This window comes from Helianthus annuus, chromosome 12 (genome assembly GCF_002127325.2).
Source record: "Helianthus annuus cultivar XRQ/B chromosome 12, HanXRQr2.0-SUNRISE, whole genome shotgun sequence".
Lineage (NCBI taxonomy): Eukaryota > Viridiplantae > Streptophyta > Magnoliopsida > Asterales > Asteraceae > Helianthus > Helianthus annuus.
This window is the reverse complement of record NC_035444.2, coordinates 69,155,906-69,174,705: the sequence shown is the minus strand read 5'-3', so window position 1 is coordinate 69,174,705 and position 18,800 is coordinate 69,155,906. Positions and strand designations below refer to the sequence as shown.

At 41.2% G+C, this 18,800-nt stretch overlaps 1 protein-coding gene across 1 annotated transcript; it reads left to right on the top strand.

The window, feature by feature from the left end:
* Nucleotides 1-175: 175 nt before the first annotated feature.
* Nucleotides 176-1,831, top strand: LOC110895246 (cytochrome b561 and DOMON domain-containing protein At2g04850). The gene has a single exon (XM_022142525.2). It carries the CDS (start codon nt 237-239, stop codon nt 1,458-1,460), a length of 1,224 nt encoding a protein of 407 aa, XP_021998217.1. The 5' UTR covers nt 176-236; the 3' UTR covers nt 1,461-1,831.
* The last annotated feature ends 16,969 nt before the right edge of the window (nt 1,832-18,800 follow it).

Sequence of the window (18,800 nt, the reverse complement as noted above, 5' to 3'; positions counted from 1 at the left end):
ACCCCTTTGTGTCTAATGATCAAGAACTTGCCCACCAACCCCACTATATTTTTCCATTGCCTCACTTCAAAGTTAAGCAGCCCAAAAAGAGCTTTCAATTTCAAACCATATCATAACCACCACACCTTTATGATCATGACAACTCTCTCTTAAACCTCTTATATCCTTACAAAACAACACCACAAACTTATGTTTTCTAATATCCTAAACTTATTTGCTTGTTCCTATTACCAACAATGATTCCCTCACTCTCTCTCCTCCTCCTCCTCCTCCTCACTCTCCACCCTCACCGCGCTTTCGCCGCCCACTGCACTGCCACCACCGCCACCAAAACCTTCGAAAAATGCATGCCGTTACCCTCCCAAGAAGCATCGATAGCATGGACGTTCCATAGACATAATTCAACTCTCGAGTTGGTATTCACGGGTAGTTTTATATCGCCTTCGGGTTGGGTTGCATGGGGTATAAACCCGAACTCGCCTGAAATGACCGGAACCCGAGCCCTAATCACCTTCCCGGACCCAAACTCGGGCCAACTCGTCCTACTACCTTATATTTTAGACCCAACAGTGAAATTACAAAAGAGCCCATTACTTTCCAGGCCCCTTGACATCCATCTATTATCCTCTTCTGCTGCATTATATGGTGGACAAATGGGTACGGTCCACAATGGTGCCACCATTCAAATATTTGCTACATTAAAACTTAAACCAAACAAGACCAAGATCCATCATGTGTGGAATAGAGGCTTATATGTCCAAGGCTACTCTCCCACCATCCATCCAACCACCATTAACGACCTTTCTTCGGTCACCACCATCGACGTCTTATCGGGCCTATCCGCGTCCGGCCCAAATACCAACATCAAAACCTTAAAACTCGTTCACGGTATAACCAATGCAATATCATGGGGGGTCATGTTACCAACCGGAGCAGTCACTGCGCGTTACCTACGCCACATACAATCACTCGGGCCTACGTGGTTTTACGTGCATGCCGGGATTCAACTTTCTGCTTTTCTCCTAGGAACCGCAGGATTTGCTATTGGGATCCATTTGGGCCAAATGTCACCAGGCCGGGTCTATGGGCTACACCGAAAGCTCGGGTTTGCAGCATTCTTTTTGGGTAGTCTTCAAACATTGGCATTGTTGTTTAGGCCCAAGACTACTAATAAGTTTAGGAAGTATTGGAAATCATACCATCATTTTGTAGGGTATGCATGTGTGATCATAGGGGTTGTGAATGTGTTTCAAGGTTTTGAAGTTATGGGTGAAGGAGGGTCTTATGCTAAGTTGATGTATTGTTTGTGCTTAGCTACATTGACTGGAGTTTGTGTAGCTTTAGAAGTGAATTCTTGGGTGATTTTCTGCAGAAAATCTAAGGAAGAAAAGTTAAGAAGAGATGGGATTTTAAGGGGTCATGAAAAAACTATTGGAGATGAGACACATGATCGACACTAGCCTCCAAGTTTTATGTATTGTCCCTTTGAACAAATTTTGTCTGTAATGTTTCGAATTTTTTTTAATAGGAACGAGACAGGTACTTGTATGTGCCTTTTGGAACTTCTTGTACTTTTAGACAGTTCACAACCTCTTTGAGCGACTTGGTAAGTTTGCTTGGGTGGTAATCGAATTCCAAAGAGTTTCGTGAAAAAATGGTTAAGTTTGGTGAAAAACTCTATGGAATTCGCCTGCCACCCAAACAAACTTGTTGAGCTTGCTTACAGGGTAGCGAACTACCTAGAAGTAAAAGAAGTTCCATAAAAACATCTAGAAGTACCAATTTCGTTCCTGAACAACCTACTTCTACATAACATACATAATCTTTCTTATAGTGAGTGAGCTACATGGCTACACCTTCAAATTATCAAGAAAATATAACAGGAGAAGGCGAGACGCTGCGGAATCAATATATACTAAACAAGAAGAATAAAAAGTAAACAAATGTACAATCTTGAAAAATTGCTATGTTAAAAACTCCATGGAGTTCGCATGCCACCTAAGAAAACTTGTTGAGTAGCGAACTACCTAGAAGTACAAAAAGTTCCGTAAAAACGTCTAGAAGTACCAATTTCATTCCTGTGAACAACCTACTTCCACACAAAATTCATAATCTTTCTTATATGGTGTGAGTAACATAGCTAGGAGACGGAGACGTTTCGAAATCAATATATACGAAACAAGAAGAATAAAAGGTAGACAAATGTGCAATATTTGTTGAGTACAATGACACAATCATTTTGATAAAAACAGGAAAAATGTGCAATACCATGATAATTACATAAATAAATTTACTCATTTAAAAATATTAGAATGATGCTCGAGTGATGCGGCGAGAAACACAGATACTATTAGGTTGCATGGTTCGGTCGGTTCAGTTATTATCTTCAAATGATGTCATCGGTTAGTCTAATTTATTAACCAACTGTTTTCGGTTAATTAGTTCGGTTTATTCTGTTAGATTAATGTTTTTGCTTTGGTTCATTTAATTTTGGTTGATAGTCAAAACTAAACATGGCCGAAAACTTTTGTTTAGAAATACATGACATTGAGGTATAAACAGATGAACTAAGGTATAAAATATGAAATACATGAATTGGAAAGGTTAAAATGTAACTACTTTAACCAAAATTTGGTTAAAAATGAGGGATTGAAGTGTAATAAGATGAGAAGATTAAAATGTAATTAGTGTTTAAAAGACTGATTTACCCATATTTTAGGGTTGTAGTTTATGCATTAAACTAAAAAAAGTTCTCAAGTTTTGGGTATCTTAATTAAAATGTCCTTCCCCCATGCATTATAACATAGTATAGTATAGATGATATGTGACATCTATTACGTAATATTGATTCACGTATGGTTCGGTTCGCATATATAAAATGAAATATTTAGTTACTCTTACACGTGATTCAACAATAGTGGTGTAGTCCTAAATGGCACATTCTGATGATTAAGTGGTGTGCTCCATAACTAAAAGGTTGGGAGCTCAAATCCTGCAGAATGCAGGTCACAATGTATTTATCCTAGAAAATCTTAGAATTGTTGTAAAAAAAAGCTAAATCAGTACAACTTTGATGTTCTTCTCAGCATCACCATCAGTATTCTAGCCGCCGAGACTTTATTAGAATTATTTATGAATTTAAGGGTGAGTTTGGTTTGTGGGACTTTTTTAAAGAATCATATTTTGTCAAAAAGAACTTGAATTTAAAAAAGAATTGGATTCGAAATCGAAATTTAACAAAAGGATTTAGGGTTTAAAAGAATTGGAATCTGTCATCGCGGACACCACCTACTGCTTGCACCACCACGATGACACCCCACTGCCCTAGACTCTCGCCCCCGCTGCCTTGGGCACCATCACCACGATCGCCGCCTCCACCCCAACCTACCGAGTGCCACCACTAACACTGCCTACAGGTCGTTGCCACCAGTTTCACCACCGCTATTGGGCTATAGTGGGGGTGATTACGCAGAGAGCAACAATGTGTGTGTGTACAGGGGGCTAACAACGATGGCCAAAGTGGGAACAATGGTGATCAAGGTGTCGGGGGTCGCACGTTAAACCAGGGTGGCGACGCTAAGGGGTGACATGTGGAGGGGGTTGGGGTGGCGGATGCGACTTTGAGTGTTTGGACATTATATTTACTATAACCGAAATCCTTTACGTTTTGTCAAGGTTGTTGATTTATTGTGTAATTTGATGAAACGAATACTAATTCTAATAAATTGTATGAACCAAACACGTAAAGAAATGAAATTCTGAATCTAGCATGAAATCCACTGAATTACATGAACCAAACGCACCTTAAAGTTCTTGATTGCATAGGTGTTTCACTAAAATCATTTTTTTCACCATGCAGAATCTAGCATTTGTTTTTGGGTTATGGGAGTTGGGTTCTGGGAGATTTATGTTCCTACATTTCAGAAAAACTTGTGATAGCACCTCCAAAAGGTTGTTTTTTAGAAGTTTGGGCTCTCATAGAACCGATGGAAACAAATAACGACATTTAGAACATAACAACTAAACAACAAAACAAAATTTAAAATAAGGCGTGTTTCTAGTCCATCCTACTAGATTTCCTTTCAACGCATCATCCTCATACTCTTGAAATATATGTAAAAGTAACGGTCAACACGGAAAGCATTGGTGAGCATACAAGTTTGGTTTACTAGAATACGTATAAAAGTTTAACAGAATCCACATGGCAAAATCGTATACTAAGGCAATACTTAACATAGGCTAGCATGCATCACTGAAGGGGTAAGGTCCCAAAAACCTTGCGCAGGTGCTCGGGACCATACCACAACTTCACCACCAATAAACCTCTTTCAAAGAACCTTGCGCGGCAGTACACTGATTCTAAAGAAGAGAACTTAAATGAAAGCAGTCTCCAACATCCGCGCGCCAAGATAGAGCTAATAACACATTCTTGCGCAAGCTCTCATACAACAAAACAGTTAGGATAAAACCCTAACAACATCTTCGCGCAAATATCACCCAGACTTGGACAGAAAGCAACCCTTCTGTCACAACAGAATTAGCATAAGGAAGAGCCACATAGGATTACAGCTGTAATCCTTCTAGAAGGCTTTATCGTGCACAACCATTCGGTTGTAACCGTGGCATCATCCTGAGCACCCCTCAAGATCACGGTGATGGCACTAACTTGGAAAAGGATCCACACTTGCCCACTTTCCACGTGGCATCTCCCCAGCCGTTGGTCATGCCCACGATCTGCGTGCCTATACATCACGTTAATGATTAACGGTGGAAATAATAACCGCTTACGGAAAATGCTTTCCGTTACTTCCTTCGTCAACAAACTTTCCCGCCCAAATTCGGTTATAAATAAGAACAATTCAGGTACAATTTCTCAAGTTACATTCACTTCACTTTCACTATTACTTCTTCTTCTTCGTTGAAACCTGTACTTATTCTCACGCCGGAGGGTGGTCACGGAGAGAACCCCAATTCTCCCAGTGGCGAGTCTAACGGCTGTTCGTTTTGCAGTTATCGTTCGAAGAAGGAGATAAGCCAAACCCCGAATCAAACGAGAAGACCTAACTATTTTATGCAGATTCAAACCCCCTGGTCCAATTGATTCCGGTCATTTGCACCAGCGTTTCTTCATAGGCGCCCACCGATTTCTCAGTTTTTATTCTCATCTTCTCGTTTTGATTCATTTCTCTTCAGTCTCTATTTTCCATGGCAGAGAATTCGTCAATTCACCCATCAAATCCTCGATCCGAAAACAAGGGTAATTCAACCCAGGTTATTCAGATCGACAGAATCATGGGAAAAACAGCTAAAAGCAGAAATTGTCATGAGGAAAAAAGCTCTGTTGTCTCAAAAATGCAATCAGGAGCTCAAAATCGCCCAGATCCACTTCTTGAGGAAACTCCAGAATACTGGTTCACCAGATTCCAGAACACCATGAACGAAATTTTTGCACCAAATTCTAGATCTGAGTCGTTGCATAACAGATCTAATGATTAAGAAGAGTACGTGTTCAAGAGAAGATCCGGCACTACAACGTTGGACCCACAATCCGCACGTCAGTGGGACATCTAACTTGGTAACCAAGGATATCTGGAACCACTCAGATACATACAACAAAATCTGGAAGATAACGGCTACCAGGAAACCAAGGTGCAGCAGATAAGTATGGTACAAGGAGGACCTTCACGAAGACCGCACAAACGGAGCCACAATTGTCGCAACCCCCAGTCCCTAATCCCTGGGAACGGGCGGCTGCGAGCCAGTTTCGGTGGTATCGCGTTAATGTCTAATTTGGCAGCGGAAATTTTCATCAGGACCGTAGTTAGGAAATATTTTATCAGAGTAAACCACCACATTTTATAACATTAAACACATGGGTAAAACCCAAGTTTTTAGTATACACACTTTTATAGGAATAAATCCTATTTATTTAACAAAAACATCTATTTTATTCTTAGGTAACTTTATTTCCACTTTTCCAAGCCTTCAGTGCTGTCCAGCTGGCTTCTATTTGGCTTTCACATTTTGTTACCTGAAACGCGTTTTAAAAACATTTTGTCAGTGGGAAATACTAGTGAGTGAATCCCAGTTCAATGAAGTTTAATTAAAATCATTTCACAGTGTACAGTATTGAGGGCGATCTCGCAATTACATTTGTTTCCAAATTATACCAATTATCACCCGTTGGTACTGTCAAACCTGACTTGTGGAAATGTTACTCCTTGACCAGGTGGTAACAAATTTTGTATACAAAACCCCAACATACCCACGATAATTGTATTCTTACAAATACTCAATAACTGTTATTCGCATGGAAAAGTATGTAAGGTTTTGTAAAAACAATTAACAAAAGGTTTACAAAAAGTGGATCAACTCACATTGCTATTTTAGGGTTTTCAGTAAGGATTTCCTGGGAATAATCTATAAATTACACAAATGCACGTGTGTTAGTATAATAACCCATTTTAACATTAGTAATGCCCTCCCCGAGACGGCATTCCAACGACTACGTCGGGCAGAACCACGACAGCCGTTACGGAACCCTAGATCAATCGGGCAGAGTATCTAATACGTCTCAAGGGGTTATAATACTTACATCGTAGCAGAACCTCGCTATTTAGGGGGGTAATAGACTCGGGTATAATGCCTACTATTCAGAATTTAGAGAAAAGAAACGATTTTAAACGATCCGAAATGAAATCCCGAGGCCTCCTTATATAGGGCCTGAAACTGGGTCTCTCGCGGCCCGCGTAAAACAAGCACAAGGCTTACGCGGCCCGCGTCAAAGCTAGGTCAACGCATAGCCCATCCGGATCACCAACTAGGCTCGACATGTGTTGGGCCATGTGGCGGCCCAGGGTCGTGCCAGGTTTTATGCTCTCGCGGCCCGCGTAAAGGTTAAGTGAGACCTTACGCGGCCCGCCTTAACTTAAAATTTCAGTTTTTAATTATTTTTAATACTATTTAATGTATTTGAGGCTCGTTTTCGCGTATGGGGTGTATTTAAAGACATATTAGGACATTTTAAATATTTTTAGGGTGTCGGAAAAATAATCGAGGGTGTCGGTTTTCTTGAGGATTGTTACAACAATCAACACTGGCGAGACGATCACAGAGAGAGTTCAGCATGATTACCTCCATACCATACGCAGCTTGTGGTTTTCCGACGGAAATCGGGGTAGCAATTTTATATTCCACTAGCGTAATCTCGTCACCAAAGTGACAAGAGCGTTTACGATTGAATCAATTGGCGGTGTGCTACTCCTATATCGCTATACATGTTAACGTTGGCTCTTGAAGTTAATGGAAAGTATTCGTGCAAGAATAGTTTCTATCATGTAAGTATCCTAGTGTATAACATTTAACCATGGGTTTGGTTGATGTTATGATTCGGTTCTAAGATATATATACATATATATATATATATATATGTTGATGATTATTTAGTCCAAGTCATATATGGTCATGCATGGAGGTAGGATGAATTCCATCCATGTAACCTCATTGTATGGATTCAACAAAGCACAAAATCATTAACTTAGTTGATGATTTTGGTTGGTCATGAATGGGAAAAGAATGAAAGTGTATCATCTAAATCATCAAGTAACCAAATGAAGCTCAAACTAGACTATTGCATTTCAATCATGGCAAATGTTTGGAGACTTGATGTAGTTTGGACACTTTGTTACTAGAAAGTTTAGTTGATGACTTAGGTTAAGAAAATGGATTAACTAACTAAGTGAGGTAGTGGAATCATAGTTGGAAAGCCAAGGTTTCCATTGCTCACATCTAACCAAAACACAAGTCTTTCAACATTGAAGGTTGAAAGCTTGGATGGTTCCAATACTTTATAGGTCACTTGGAACCTTTAGGGAAGCCCTTAAGAGAGGTTATTAACCTTAAATCTTTTAGAAATTAACCATTACACAAACCCACAACCATGAGTTTGGTTGGAGGCAAGGATGGTGCATGATTTCCATAAGATAAACATGTTTAAGAGCAAGTTGTAAAAAGTTTATGAAAACAGAATCTTGAACTCACTTTGGAGCCTCATATAGGTGATGTACCACCTGGTTACGACTTGGTGAACCTTGGGTAACATCCTTAGAGGTTGTCGGAGTTTTATGGAAGAAAACATGAAGAAAAATGATAAGAAGGTGCTCAAAACTCACTATTTTGAGACTTGGTTCAATCTGCCCAACTTGGAGATTTTAGAGAATTATAAAGATTTGAGAGTTGTTTTGAGGTGTGTAAAGGGTGGAGGAGTTGTGGAAGATATATATTTATAGTGGGGGATTAGGGTTTGTATTTAAAGAAGATTGGAAGGTGATTGGGGAAGAAAGGAGGTGGAAAGGAGGTACAATCCGCGAGTTTTGCACAATTCTGCCCGTCAGACATGCCTTGCGGAACATAAGACCTTATGTCTTGCGGTCCGTAAGACCTTTCGATTTTTTTTATATTTTTAAATCCCTTAACTTATGTACTTTGCTACTTTATGTTATAAATATAATGCTAAACATGGTTTTAGGGTTCTAAGGTGTATGGAAGTATGTTGTAAGTGTGTTATAAGTGTGATTATAATCCGAACATGGTTTAAACATAGTTCGTGTCTCGGTTTGCATTGAAATGCGTGTATTCGAGATTGTTTGTATATCGTGTAAGCATAAATAAACATGTATGATTAAAAAAAATGTATTTCCATTATAATCAAAGTCTGGATTAAAAGTTTGGGAAAATGAAATGCGAATACAAGTTTCGAAAAATAGAATGTGAATACAAACTATCCATAAATAAAAATATGAAAATGCGAGGCGTTACAAGGGGGTATATATTGATGCATACAAATCGATGATTATTATAAGGATGGTGTAAACTGAAACAATATTTATTATTATCAAATTCGATTAACAGATGAATAAGATTATAATGATATTACTGATTGTGTGTGAATTGTGATGTGTGTAAAGGAGAAATGCACTAAATAATAAGTAATAAGTTTAACTAGTATTAAGTCCCCCTTCCCCACGTTGCGGCGGGGCGTAAAACGTGACAAATACCATTAATGCCAAACCACCCTCAGCAACCATCAACACTGAAGTTGCGGTTTGTTAATGCGGAGAAATTAGACCGAAATGTAAAACATAGAAAATAATAACTAAGTCGATTAAGGACCCGCACGTTGCGACAAAACCTACCAGACAGGAAAAAATAGACGCTGTAAAAACGTTGAACCACACATGCACCATTACACCATGTTAACTCGCAAAATTTAGAGCGTAGTGTAAAACAAAACGTAAAAACATTGAGCCACACACGTACGTTGTGCCGTGTTAACTCGCAAAATTTAGAATGAAACGTAAAACTAAAGTTTTGAGGAGCATATAAAGTATAGGGGACTAAAGTTGAAAGTAAAAATTTGTGAGTTTAAATTGAAAAAGATGAAATTTTTTGGTTGAAAATAAAAAAATCAAAGAGTTTTAGGTTAAAAGTGTAATGTCAATTTTTTTTTTTTGAAAACCATCCAAAGCATGAGGCAGAACACCTCTATGCACTAATATGTTGCTAATTTATAATATGTAAATAATAAATAATGATAAAAGAATAGAAAAAGACGAAATTGTCCTGACTAAATGAGGTTAATGGATGAGGTTAAACAGTTAGATTAAAATGGCAACAATAAAAACTTTTAAGACCCACAAAGTAAAGTGGCAAAATGACCAAAACCACATATACTATATACTGAAATGACATTTTACTTAAAAAAATCCAAATCCTAGATCAAATATACCTTTGATTAATCTCAACGAATCAAATAAAAGTGACTAAGGGGTTGTTTGTTTAGCTCTTAATGGTTCAGACCTCTTATTGGTTCAGCATTTAATGGTTCAGACTGTTTGTTTCGTGAACAGATGTCTGGATGATTCAAAAATTTGTCTCTGAATGGTTAAGCATTATACTGAGTCTGAATGGTTAAGACCTCTTATCTGAATTGGTCAAACATTTGTCTCTGAATGGTTAAGCATTATACCAGCTTTTCAAAATTCAGACATCTTACTGGTTCAGCACTTATCCATTCAAAAGTTGCTAAACAGCCCCTAAGACGAACAAATGTAAGATTATTTGTGGAAGATTAAATTGCCAAAATCATCCCTAAGGTTTGGGCATGTATACCATTTTCATCCAAAACAACTTTTTTGTACCATATAATCCTTCACTTTTGAGATTTTTTGTTATTTTTATTCAAACGTATAATTTGCTTTATTTTTTCTATCAAACATTTGGATGAAAATGGAAAAAAATCCAAAATCTCATAGACGATTTTGACAAAAAAGTCAGACGACTTTCTGATAGTGGAATGAGAGCAACAGTTTCGGCGTTTATGATTTCGTACGTGAGTTAGATGGGCTCAAAGCCCAGTTACCATGGGGGCTTAGAGCAGGAACAATATTTAAAGATTTTGGCTATATGGCACATACTTTATTTAGTTTTTAGGCCTTTGGCTATACTCTGTGTTGTGTAATAAATAATACCGTTGTTAATTTTGTTATATCTTAATTTAAGAAAACTTATTTGAATCATTATAGAGTAACTCGAAAACCGATTAATAAACACCTCTTTGTTTGTTTGATAAGTTCATCAGGGTGATCTTTATGAAATATGAAAATTTAGAACGATTTAAAACAGAACAACACCATCTACAAAGACTACAACCACTATCTGTCGGAACTACTTTCACCATTGTTGTTGTCGCTTCCACGGGCACTGTCAGTTGTCGCTACTAGCCACCATAAATGTAAAATCAGCATGTGAACCTGCTTTGACCCGAAACAATTTGTTCTGTTTTTCAAAACTACTCGTTTTGGCCCGAACCACTAGCCACCATAAGAATAATCTTAGCAGGAGAACCCGCTTTGACCCAACCTGTTTTGACCCGAGCCATTTTGACATGTTTTTTCTATCTACGTATTGTGATAAAAACGTAATTTGACCCATTAATCGACCAAACCAAATCATTTTATCACTCATATTTATAATAGCAATCCAAGTTATTCTTGATTCAATCTCACCTGCATCTAACATCTTACCTCGATGGAACATACAATAATCATGCTTTTTATTCACCTACTCCATCAATTAACATGGTAAATCAATTAACATGGTAAATGGTAAGGGCTAAAGCCTAAAAAAATGCACAGTCACATTAGAAATCTGAAGAAACACGAAACTAATTTTAGGTTTATTAGTTGGGTTTATTGTTAAATTTACAGTATAAATGTGCCTCTCTATTTTTTTGTGTTCTATTTATTTTCTAATCCTTTTTTATTCTTTGTTTTTGAGGTTTGCTTTCGGCTTGTTTGTTTGGGCCGCTCCCTTCTGGTCGCTGCTTTGGGCTGCTTCTTTTGGGCTCCAGCTGTCCCCTTTCTAGGGTTGTGCACAAGCTTAAAAGGGCTGCTCCCCTTGTCACTATCGATCATCACAACTCCCATTTCTATTACTTTGTCTTTGCCTTTCTTTGCTCCTCACAAGTACAATACGTGAGATTTTTAGGGCTTTATTGTTGCTACTTTGATCTTGTTCATTTACATGATTCACCAGTCAATCTGTGATGACTGGCGAATCATTTCATTGTAACTGTTCTTGATCCTTTTTCGTATAAATCTGTGTTTGCTTTTGGTTTTGAGATTTGTGACATGGTATCAGAGCCCCAAAGTTAATTCGGGCTCTGGTGTTTCATCCGCTGCGTTATAAGCTTCCGACTGCCCTTCTCCTTTTTCCGATTGCCCTTCTCCTTTTTTCCGATCTAGAGTTTGGTCCCTGTTTCCGGAGTACTTTCCTGCTCAGTGGAAACGGTGTCGATATTGGAGTATGAAACCCTAAGTTCTAGGGTTGGTGTTTGTTGTTTGATCCTTTGGGTTCTGGTGACGGCGCTGTAGTAGAAACCCTAATTTGTGGTTTCTCCCCTGGTTGGTGAAGAAGATCCTCGTTGGTCCCTTATTGGGCAAACCATCAGGAATTATCTGGTTTTCTGATCAGTGTTTACAACCCTAAGTGAAGGTTGTGGACCTGGTCCCTTTTTGCCTGCACCTGCTGTGAGATCGTTCCTTCCCTTCTCTCTATTTATTATTTTGCATCATTGTGTCTCGTGTCTAGGCATTCTTGATATCGGGTTCCTAGGCAAGACCAATTTGTTTTGGGACACAGAGAGGGTTCACTCTGTTGCATCTGTCTGGTTTGGTTTGTTTTGTGTAGTAGCTCCCTGGTTACCGTCTGCGGAGGCACCCTTGAGTGACGAACCTCTGATCGGACCTCTGTCTAGGCTTCGCCGGTCTTTTACCTATGCTTTACTTATTTATTTGTCTGTTTGGTTACCTGCTTGTCTGTTTGCTTGTCTGATCTTGTCACACCCCCAAAATCCCACCTGCGGAGTACTACCGCTTGGAGGCGTGACTGACCAGGATCCAGCCACCAATCATACTGAACAAGTATATAAGCAGTTATAAAAGTTTAACCAATACGATCGGTGTTTCAAAACAAATAAGTTTAAGTTGCAAGCGGAAGCATAAGTTTAAAGTTATATCATAAGTTCAAAAGTTTCAAGTTTAACATAGCACGTAGCAATCCGTGTCCCACAACGACCCTCCTCCATGCAAGCTCCAGCTGAGTACCTATGGTCCTGCAAAGCATGTAGTAACGAGTCAACAACTAGTTGAGTGAGTTCACGGTTGGGTGTTTGTTTTAGTTATTCCGAAAACAGTTTCCTTTAACTGGCATCCTGCCGTGGGGGTTACCCCATAGTTTAAAAACGTGACATGTTCATTCCCAGTTACTCCGGCATTCCAGCCGTGGGGGCTACCCCATGTTAGTTATCAGGCATTTCGGCCGTGGGGGCTACCCCATGTTAGTTATCAGGCATTTCGGCCGTGGGGGCTACCCCATGCGTACACTAGACTCGTTACCATATCGACTGCTGACTGTAGTCATGTTTATGTGCCCTGAAAACATCAATGTCTATCATCATTGACGTGCCCCAGATCCATTAGTTCACGCCCGTCCTCTGCGGCACGGTGTGAGGCTTGTCAGACCTAAATAGCGCTATCTAACTAATGACCCGCTCGCCATTGGCCCGGCGATTAGTCGATACAAAAAGGAGGGACTTCGTGATAGAGTTTTAGTCTAGTACGTTTATCCGTCCATCCGGACGAGGAATCACATTCCTAAACCACTGACGTCCTACCCAAGGAGGACGAGGAATCCCCGTTCCTTAACCCCGTTCCCAACCCAGGGAATCCCATGCTTTGTAGAGGGTGTGAACTCACCTTGGTTTGCTCGGCAGTTAATCACAGAAAGTCAATCAAGTCGCAAGTAGTCAATAACGTCCTAACACGGATATCACTTATAATCAGATTCAAACCAAGCAGTGTGCGTACAAGTAACAGTTACGGCATACAGTTTCTATCATGGCAGTTTAACAACAGTGCACATTTGGCCCACCAGTTCTACCTAAGCCCAATATACGTATTAACAGTCAACACAGAAGTCCACAAGGCCGGCCCATTAACTAAGGCCCAAAAGTGTGGTCTCGAGTCGCAACCGGACTCGCAAGCATGGTCTCGAGTCATGCTGTTTGTGCTGATCTCAGGTGGTTGCGAGTCGCAACCGGTGTCGCAACCATGGTTTCGGCTTGTCATGCTGAGGTCTCGAGTCGCAACGGGACTCGTAACCTGTGGTCTCGGCTTGTCCTGTTATGGTTGCGAGTCGCAACCGCGTGGTCTCGAGTCATCACGCTGTGGTTGCGAGTCGCAACTGGGTGATTGCGAGTCGGTAGCTGTCGTTTTCATGTTCACGTGTTGATGCAGATATGGTCAGCTTAATGGTACAATGTAATCAGGCCCAAATCAGGAAACAACCAATAGAATTCCACTAACAGTTTTCCTAATCAGGCTATTAGTCAAAGTGGATCAAAATCACAAGGGTTTTCATATCTTCAACTATCATTCAAAGTGTTCTTCAAATATTCAAACATATTCATCACATAATCAACCTTTGTTCTAGCAAAATTATGAACCATAATGAAACATACTTAACATACTCATCAAAACATCTCAAAATCATATCTACACCTATCCGATTATCATAATACTTCACATAAACAAAACCGGTTTTTCATAATATCAATAATCAAGGGTTTTGTGTAATATTTGTTCATAAGATATCATGAGTTCTTTTAGCAACACATTCAACATTAAAGCTTTTTAACACACATAAACATCATCAAACATATCTTACACTAGTTGAATCATATTACTCATATTATCATGTAATCAACAACAAACATCATTCAATAAACATGATAAATACTAACCGGTTGGTGAAGTGTGTGTGTGTGCCGATCCAAAGTCCAAATCCGAGAGTTCTTGTGCCAACCGAGTGGATCCGAGAGCTTGGAGGTGTGTTTGTGTTCTAGAGTTCTAGTGAGAGGGAAGATAGGAGAGTGTGTGTGTGTGATGTTTCAACAAATGACAAGGTTTAGCTAAGGTGTGGTATATATATTAGCTCCAAATGTTGCACCCTTCATGGGTTTCGGCTAAGGGTTTTCGGCCCAATGGCCCAACCGGCCAAAGGCCCAAACCGGCCTAATGGTTACGGTTCACTCGAGACCACATGGTCTCGAGTCGGGTCCTTGTTGTTTCGTGTTGGGTTCTCGGCTCGCATATAACACATACATATATACATACAATGCACACATAATAAAGCACATATCACATAAAGGTTCACGTTATCATTAAGTTTGATCGGTTAACTAGTCACATAACGTACGAGCAAGTTACATCAAGACACAATGAAAGGTTCTAGATTTCGAGTTGTCACATCATCCCCAAGTTGAAAGAAATTTCGTCCCGAAATTTGATGGCACTCACTGAGGAAGCTAGTCAAGTTGCATGGTTTTCCTGGTTTTCCCGGGGTGTCACATCCACCCCCCGTTGATCTAGAATTTCGTCCCGAAATTCCGTAGCTTCAGCCTCAGTAGCGTTTGTACTGTTCTCAAACAGTTGGGGATACTTTTGTTTCATCCGATCTTCGCGCTCCCAGGTAAACTCTGGGCCGCGACGTGAGTTCCAACGAACTCGAACAAGAGGTATTCTAGTGCTCTTGAGGACCTTAACATCCCGGTCCGTGATTTCGACTGGTTCTTCGACGAATTTCAACTGTTCGTCGATCGTGAGTTCCTTCAGAGGAACTACGTGCGTCTCATCTGACAGACACTTCTTCAGATTTGACACATGGAAAACGTTGTGGACTGCACCGAGTTCTGCTGGTAAGTTCAGTCTGTAGGCCACCTTGCCTATTTTCTCAAGGATTTCAAAAGGTCCAACGTATCGTGGGTTGAGTTTGCTTCGTTTACCAAAACGAACCACACCCTTCCAGGGTGAAACTTTGAGTAATACCCGCTCCCCAACCTGGAGCTCAAGTGGTTTCCTGCCCTTATCGGCGTATGCCTTCTGACGGTCACGAGCGGCCGCCATGCGTTGTCGTATTTGAGCAATCCGCTCAGTAGTGTCTACCACATGTTTTGGACCAGTGATTTGACTATCCCCCACCTCTGCCCAACAGAGGGGTGACCGGCATTTACGTCCGTACAATGCCTCAAACGGAGCAGCTTTAATGCTGGTGTGGTAGCTGTTATTATACGAGAATTCCACGAGTGGCAGATGCCTTTCCCAGCTGTTGCCAAAGTCGATTACACAAGCGCGAAGCATGTCTTCTAAGGTTTGAATAGTGCGTTCGGACTGCCCGTCCGTCTGTGGGTGATACGCTGTGCTCATATCTAGACGTGAGCCAAAAGACTTGTGCATTGCTTGCCACAGTTCCGAAGTAAAACGTGCATCTCGATCAGAGATGATAGAGGTGGGCACCCCGTGCCTCGAAACAACTTCCTTGAGGTATATTTCTGCTAAAGTGGAGAACTTATCCGTCTCCTTGATTGCCAAAAAGTGTGCGGATTTTGTGAGTCGATCCACGATCACCCAGATAGTATCGTTTCCGCGCTGTGATCTAGGTAGGCCAGTAACGAAATCCATGGAAATTTGCTCCCATTTCCATTGTGGTATCTCTGGTTGTTGGAGTAGGCCTGAGGGTTTCTGATATTCCGTCTTGACTCGCGCACAAGTCAAACACTTGCTGACATAAGTTGCTATGTGGGCCTTCATGCTAGGCCACCAATACGTAGTTTTAATATCGTGGTACATCTTATCCGAACCAGGGTGTACCGAGTAGCGAGATTTGTGGGCTTCATCCATCACGAGTTCTCGTAAATCGCCATAGAGTGGGACCTAAATGCGTCCTGTTACATAATAAGCACCGTCTTCCTTCTGTTCTAAGCGTTGCCTTGACCCGCGTAGGGCTTCAGCTCTAACGTTTTCCGGTTTCAGTGCTTCTATCTGAGCAGCTCGTATCTGCGAAGGTAGACTAGAATGTATCGTGAGTTGTAAAGCTCTTACGCGCTTAGGCGTAGTGTCCTTTCGACTCAGGGCGTCTGCCACAACATTGGCCTTGCCCGGGTGATACCTGATAGAGCACTCGTAATCATTCAGCAGTTCGACCCATCGTCGCTGTCGCATATTCAGTTCCTTCTGCTTGAATATGTGTTCTAAACTTCTGTGGTCGGTGTAGATGGCGCACTTGGTTCCGTAAAGGTAATGCCGCCATAATTTAAGTGCGAAGACAACAGCTCCCAGCTCTAAATCATGCGTAGTGTAGTTCTTCTCGTGAACTTTGAGTTGTCGTGAGGCGTAGGCTATGACTTTATCTCGTTGCATCAATACACAACCAAGACCTTGAATTGATGCATCACAGTAAACCACAAAATCGTCTGTGCCCTCTGGCAGTGAAAGGATGGGTGCACTACAAAGTCTATCCTTTAGATGCTGAAAAGCCAACTCTTGTGCATTTCCCCAATGATAAACAACGCCTTTCTGTGTTAACAAGGTCAGAGGCTGCGCAATCTTAGAAAAATCCTTAATGAACCTCCTGTAGTAACCTGCCAATCCCAAGAATTGGCGAATCTCCTTTGGTGTGCGAGGCGCAGGCCAGTTCTTAATAGAGTCCACTTTGGATGGATCAACGTGAATCCCATCCTTGTTCACCGCATGCCCTAGGAAATGGACTTCACGAAGCCAGAAGTCGCATTTCGAGAACTTTGCGTAAAGCTGTTCCTTCCGAAGGAGTTCCAGAATAAGTCGTAGATGTTGTTCGTGCTCCTCTTTACTCTTAGAATAGATCAGGATGTCGTCGATGAAGACTATAACAAACTTGTCCAGGTACGGCTTGCAAACTCGGTTCATCAAATCCATAAAAACTGCCGGTGCGTTCGTCAGCCCAAACGGCATGACCAGAAACTCATAGTGCCCATATCGAGTCCTAAAGGCTGTCTTAGAGACATCCTCTTCTCGAACTCTCAGCTGGTGATATTCCGATCTCAGATCGATCTTTGAATAGTAGCTCGACCCCTGCAACTGGTCGAACAAGTCGTCAATACGCGGTAGAGGATAACGATTCTTCACAGTCACCTTGTTGAGTTCACGATAGTCGATACACATTCTGAAGGTACCGTCCTTCTTCTTCACAAATAACACTGGAGCTCCCCAAGGCGATGAGCTAGGACGAATAAAACCTTTATCCAGGAGTTCTTGTAGTTGCGTGGAGAGTTCTTCCAATTCCGATGGCGCTAAACGATAAGGTGCACGGGCTACAGGCGCGGCTCCAGGAGCTAGTTCAATCTGAAACTCGACTTGGCGATGGGGCGGAAGACCAGGTAATTCCTCAGGGAATACCTCAGGATAGTCGCGTATAACCGGAAAATCTTCTAGCTTCTTCTCCTTTTCTGTGGTATCAGTAACTAGAGCCAAAATCGCAGTGTGGCCCTTCCGTAAGCATTTCTGAGCCTTAAGAAGAGAGATGATGTTCTCAACAGCACTTCTCTTGTCGCCACGAATCATGAGTGGTTCACTACCCGAACCAGGAATACGAACGATCTTCTCGTTGCAAAGAATCTCTGCTCGGTGTTGGGATAACCAATCCATTCCAATGACAACGTCGAAACTACCCAAGACAATAGGAATAAGATCAATAGAGAAGGTTTGGTTAGCGAGAATAAGCCGGCAACCCTTGACTACGTGTGAGGCTTCCAAACTCTTACCATTAGCTAGCTCTACGGTGTGCTTGTCGCTCAGGGGTGTAGGAGTACGCTTAAGCATCTTACTAACTTCTAGTGACACGTAGCTAGTATCGGCACCCGAATCAAATAAGACTGTAACATAAAAGTCGTCGAGAAGGAACTTACCCGTCACCACGTTGGGATCATTCCTTGCTTCACCTTGACCAATCACGAACACTCGTCCCCTAGCACCATTGTTGTTGTTCCCATTGTTACCATTCCCCTGATTGTTGTTGTTGTTCTGGTTCAGTTGGGGACAGTCTTTCTTGAAGTGGCCTTCAGCTCCACACTGAAAGCACCCTTTGTTGTTACCCTGCTGCTGTCGCTGATTCTGCTGAGGTTGCTGACGATTCTGATTGGCGGGGTATGCGCTCCTGCAATCCTTTGCAACATGACCAGGCTTGTTGCACCGATGACAGTTGCCCCTGGTGCATGGCCCACTGTGATGTAGGTTGCAACGATTGCATTTGGGGTGATTCCCCTTGTATCCACCATGACTTTGACCACCAGACGATTGCTGACTGGGGCTCTTGTGATCGTCCGTCTTTCTCTGCTGAGACTGAGTTTGCACCGAAGTTGAACCCCT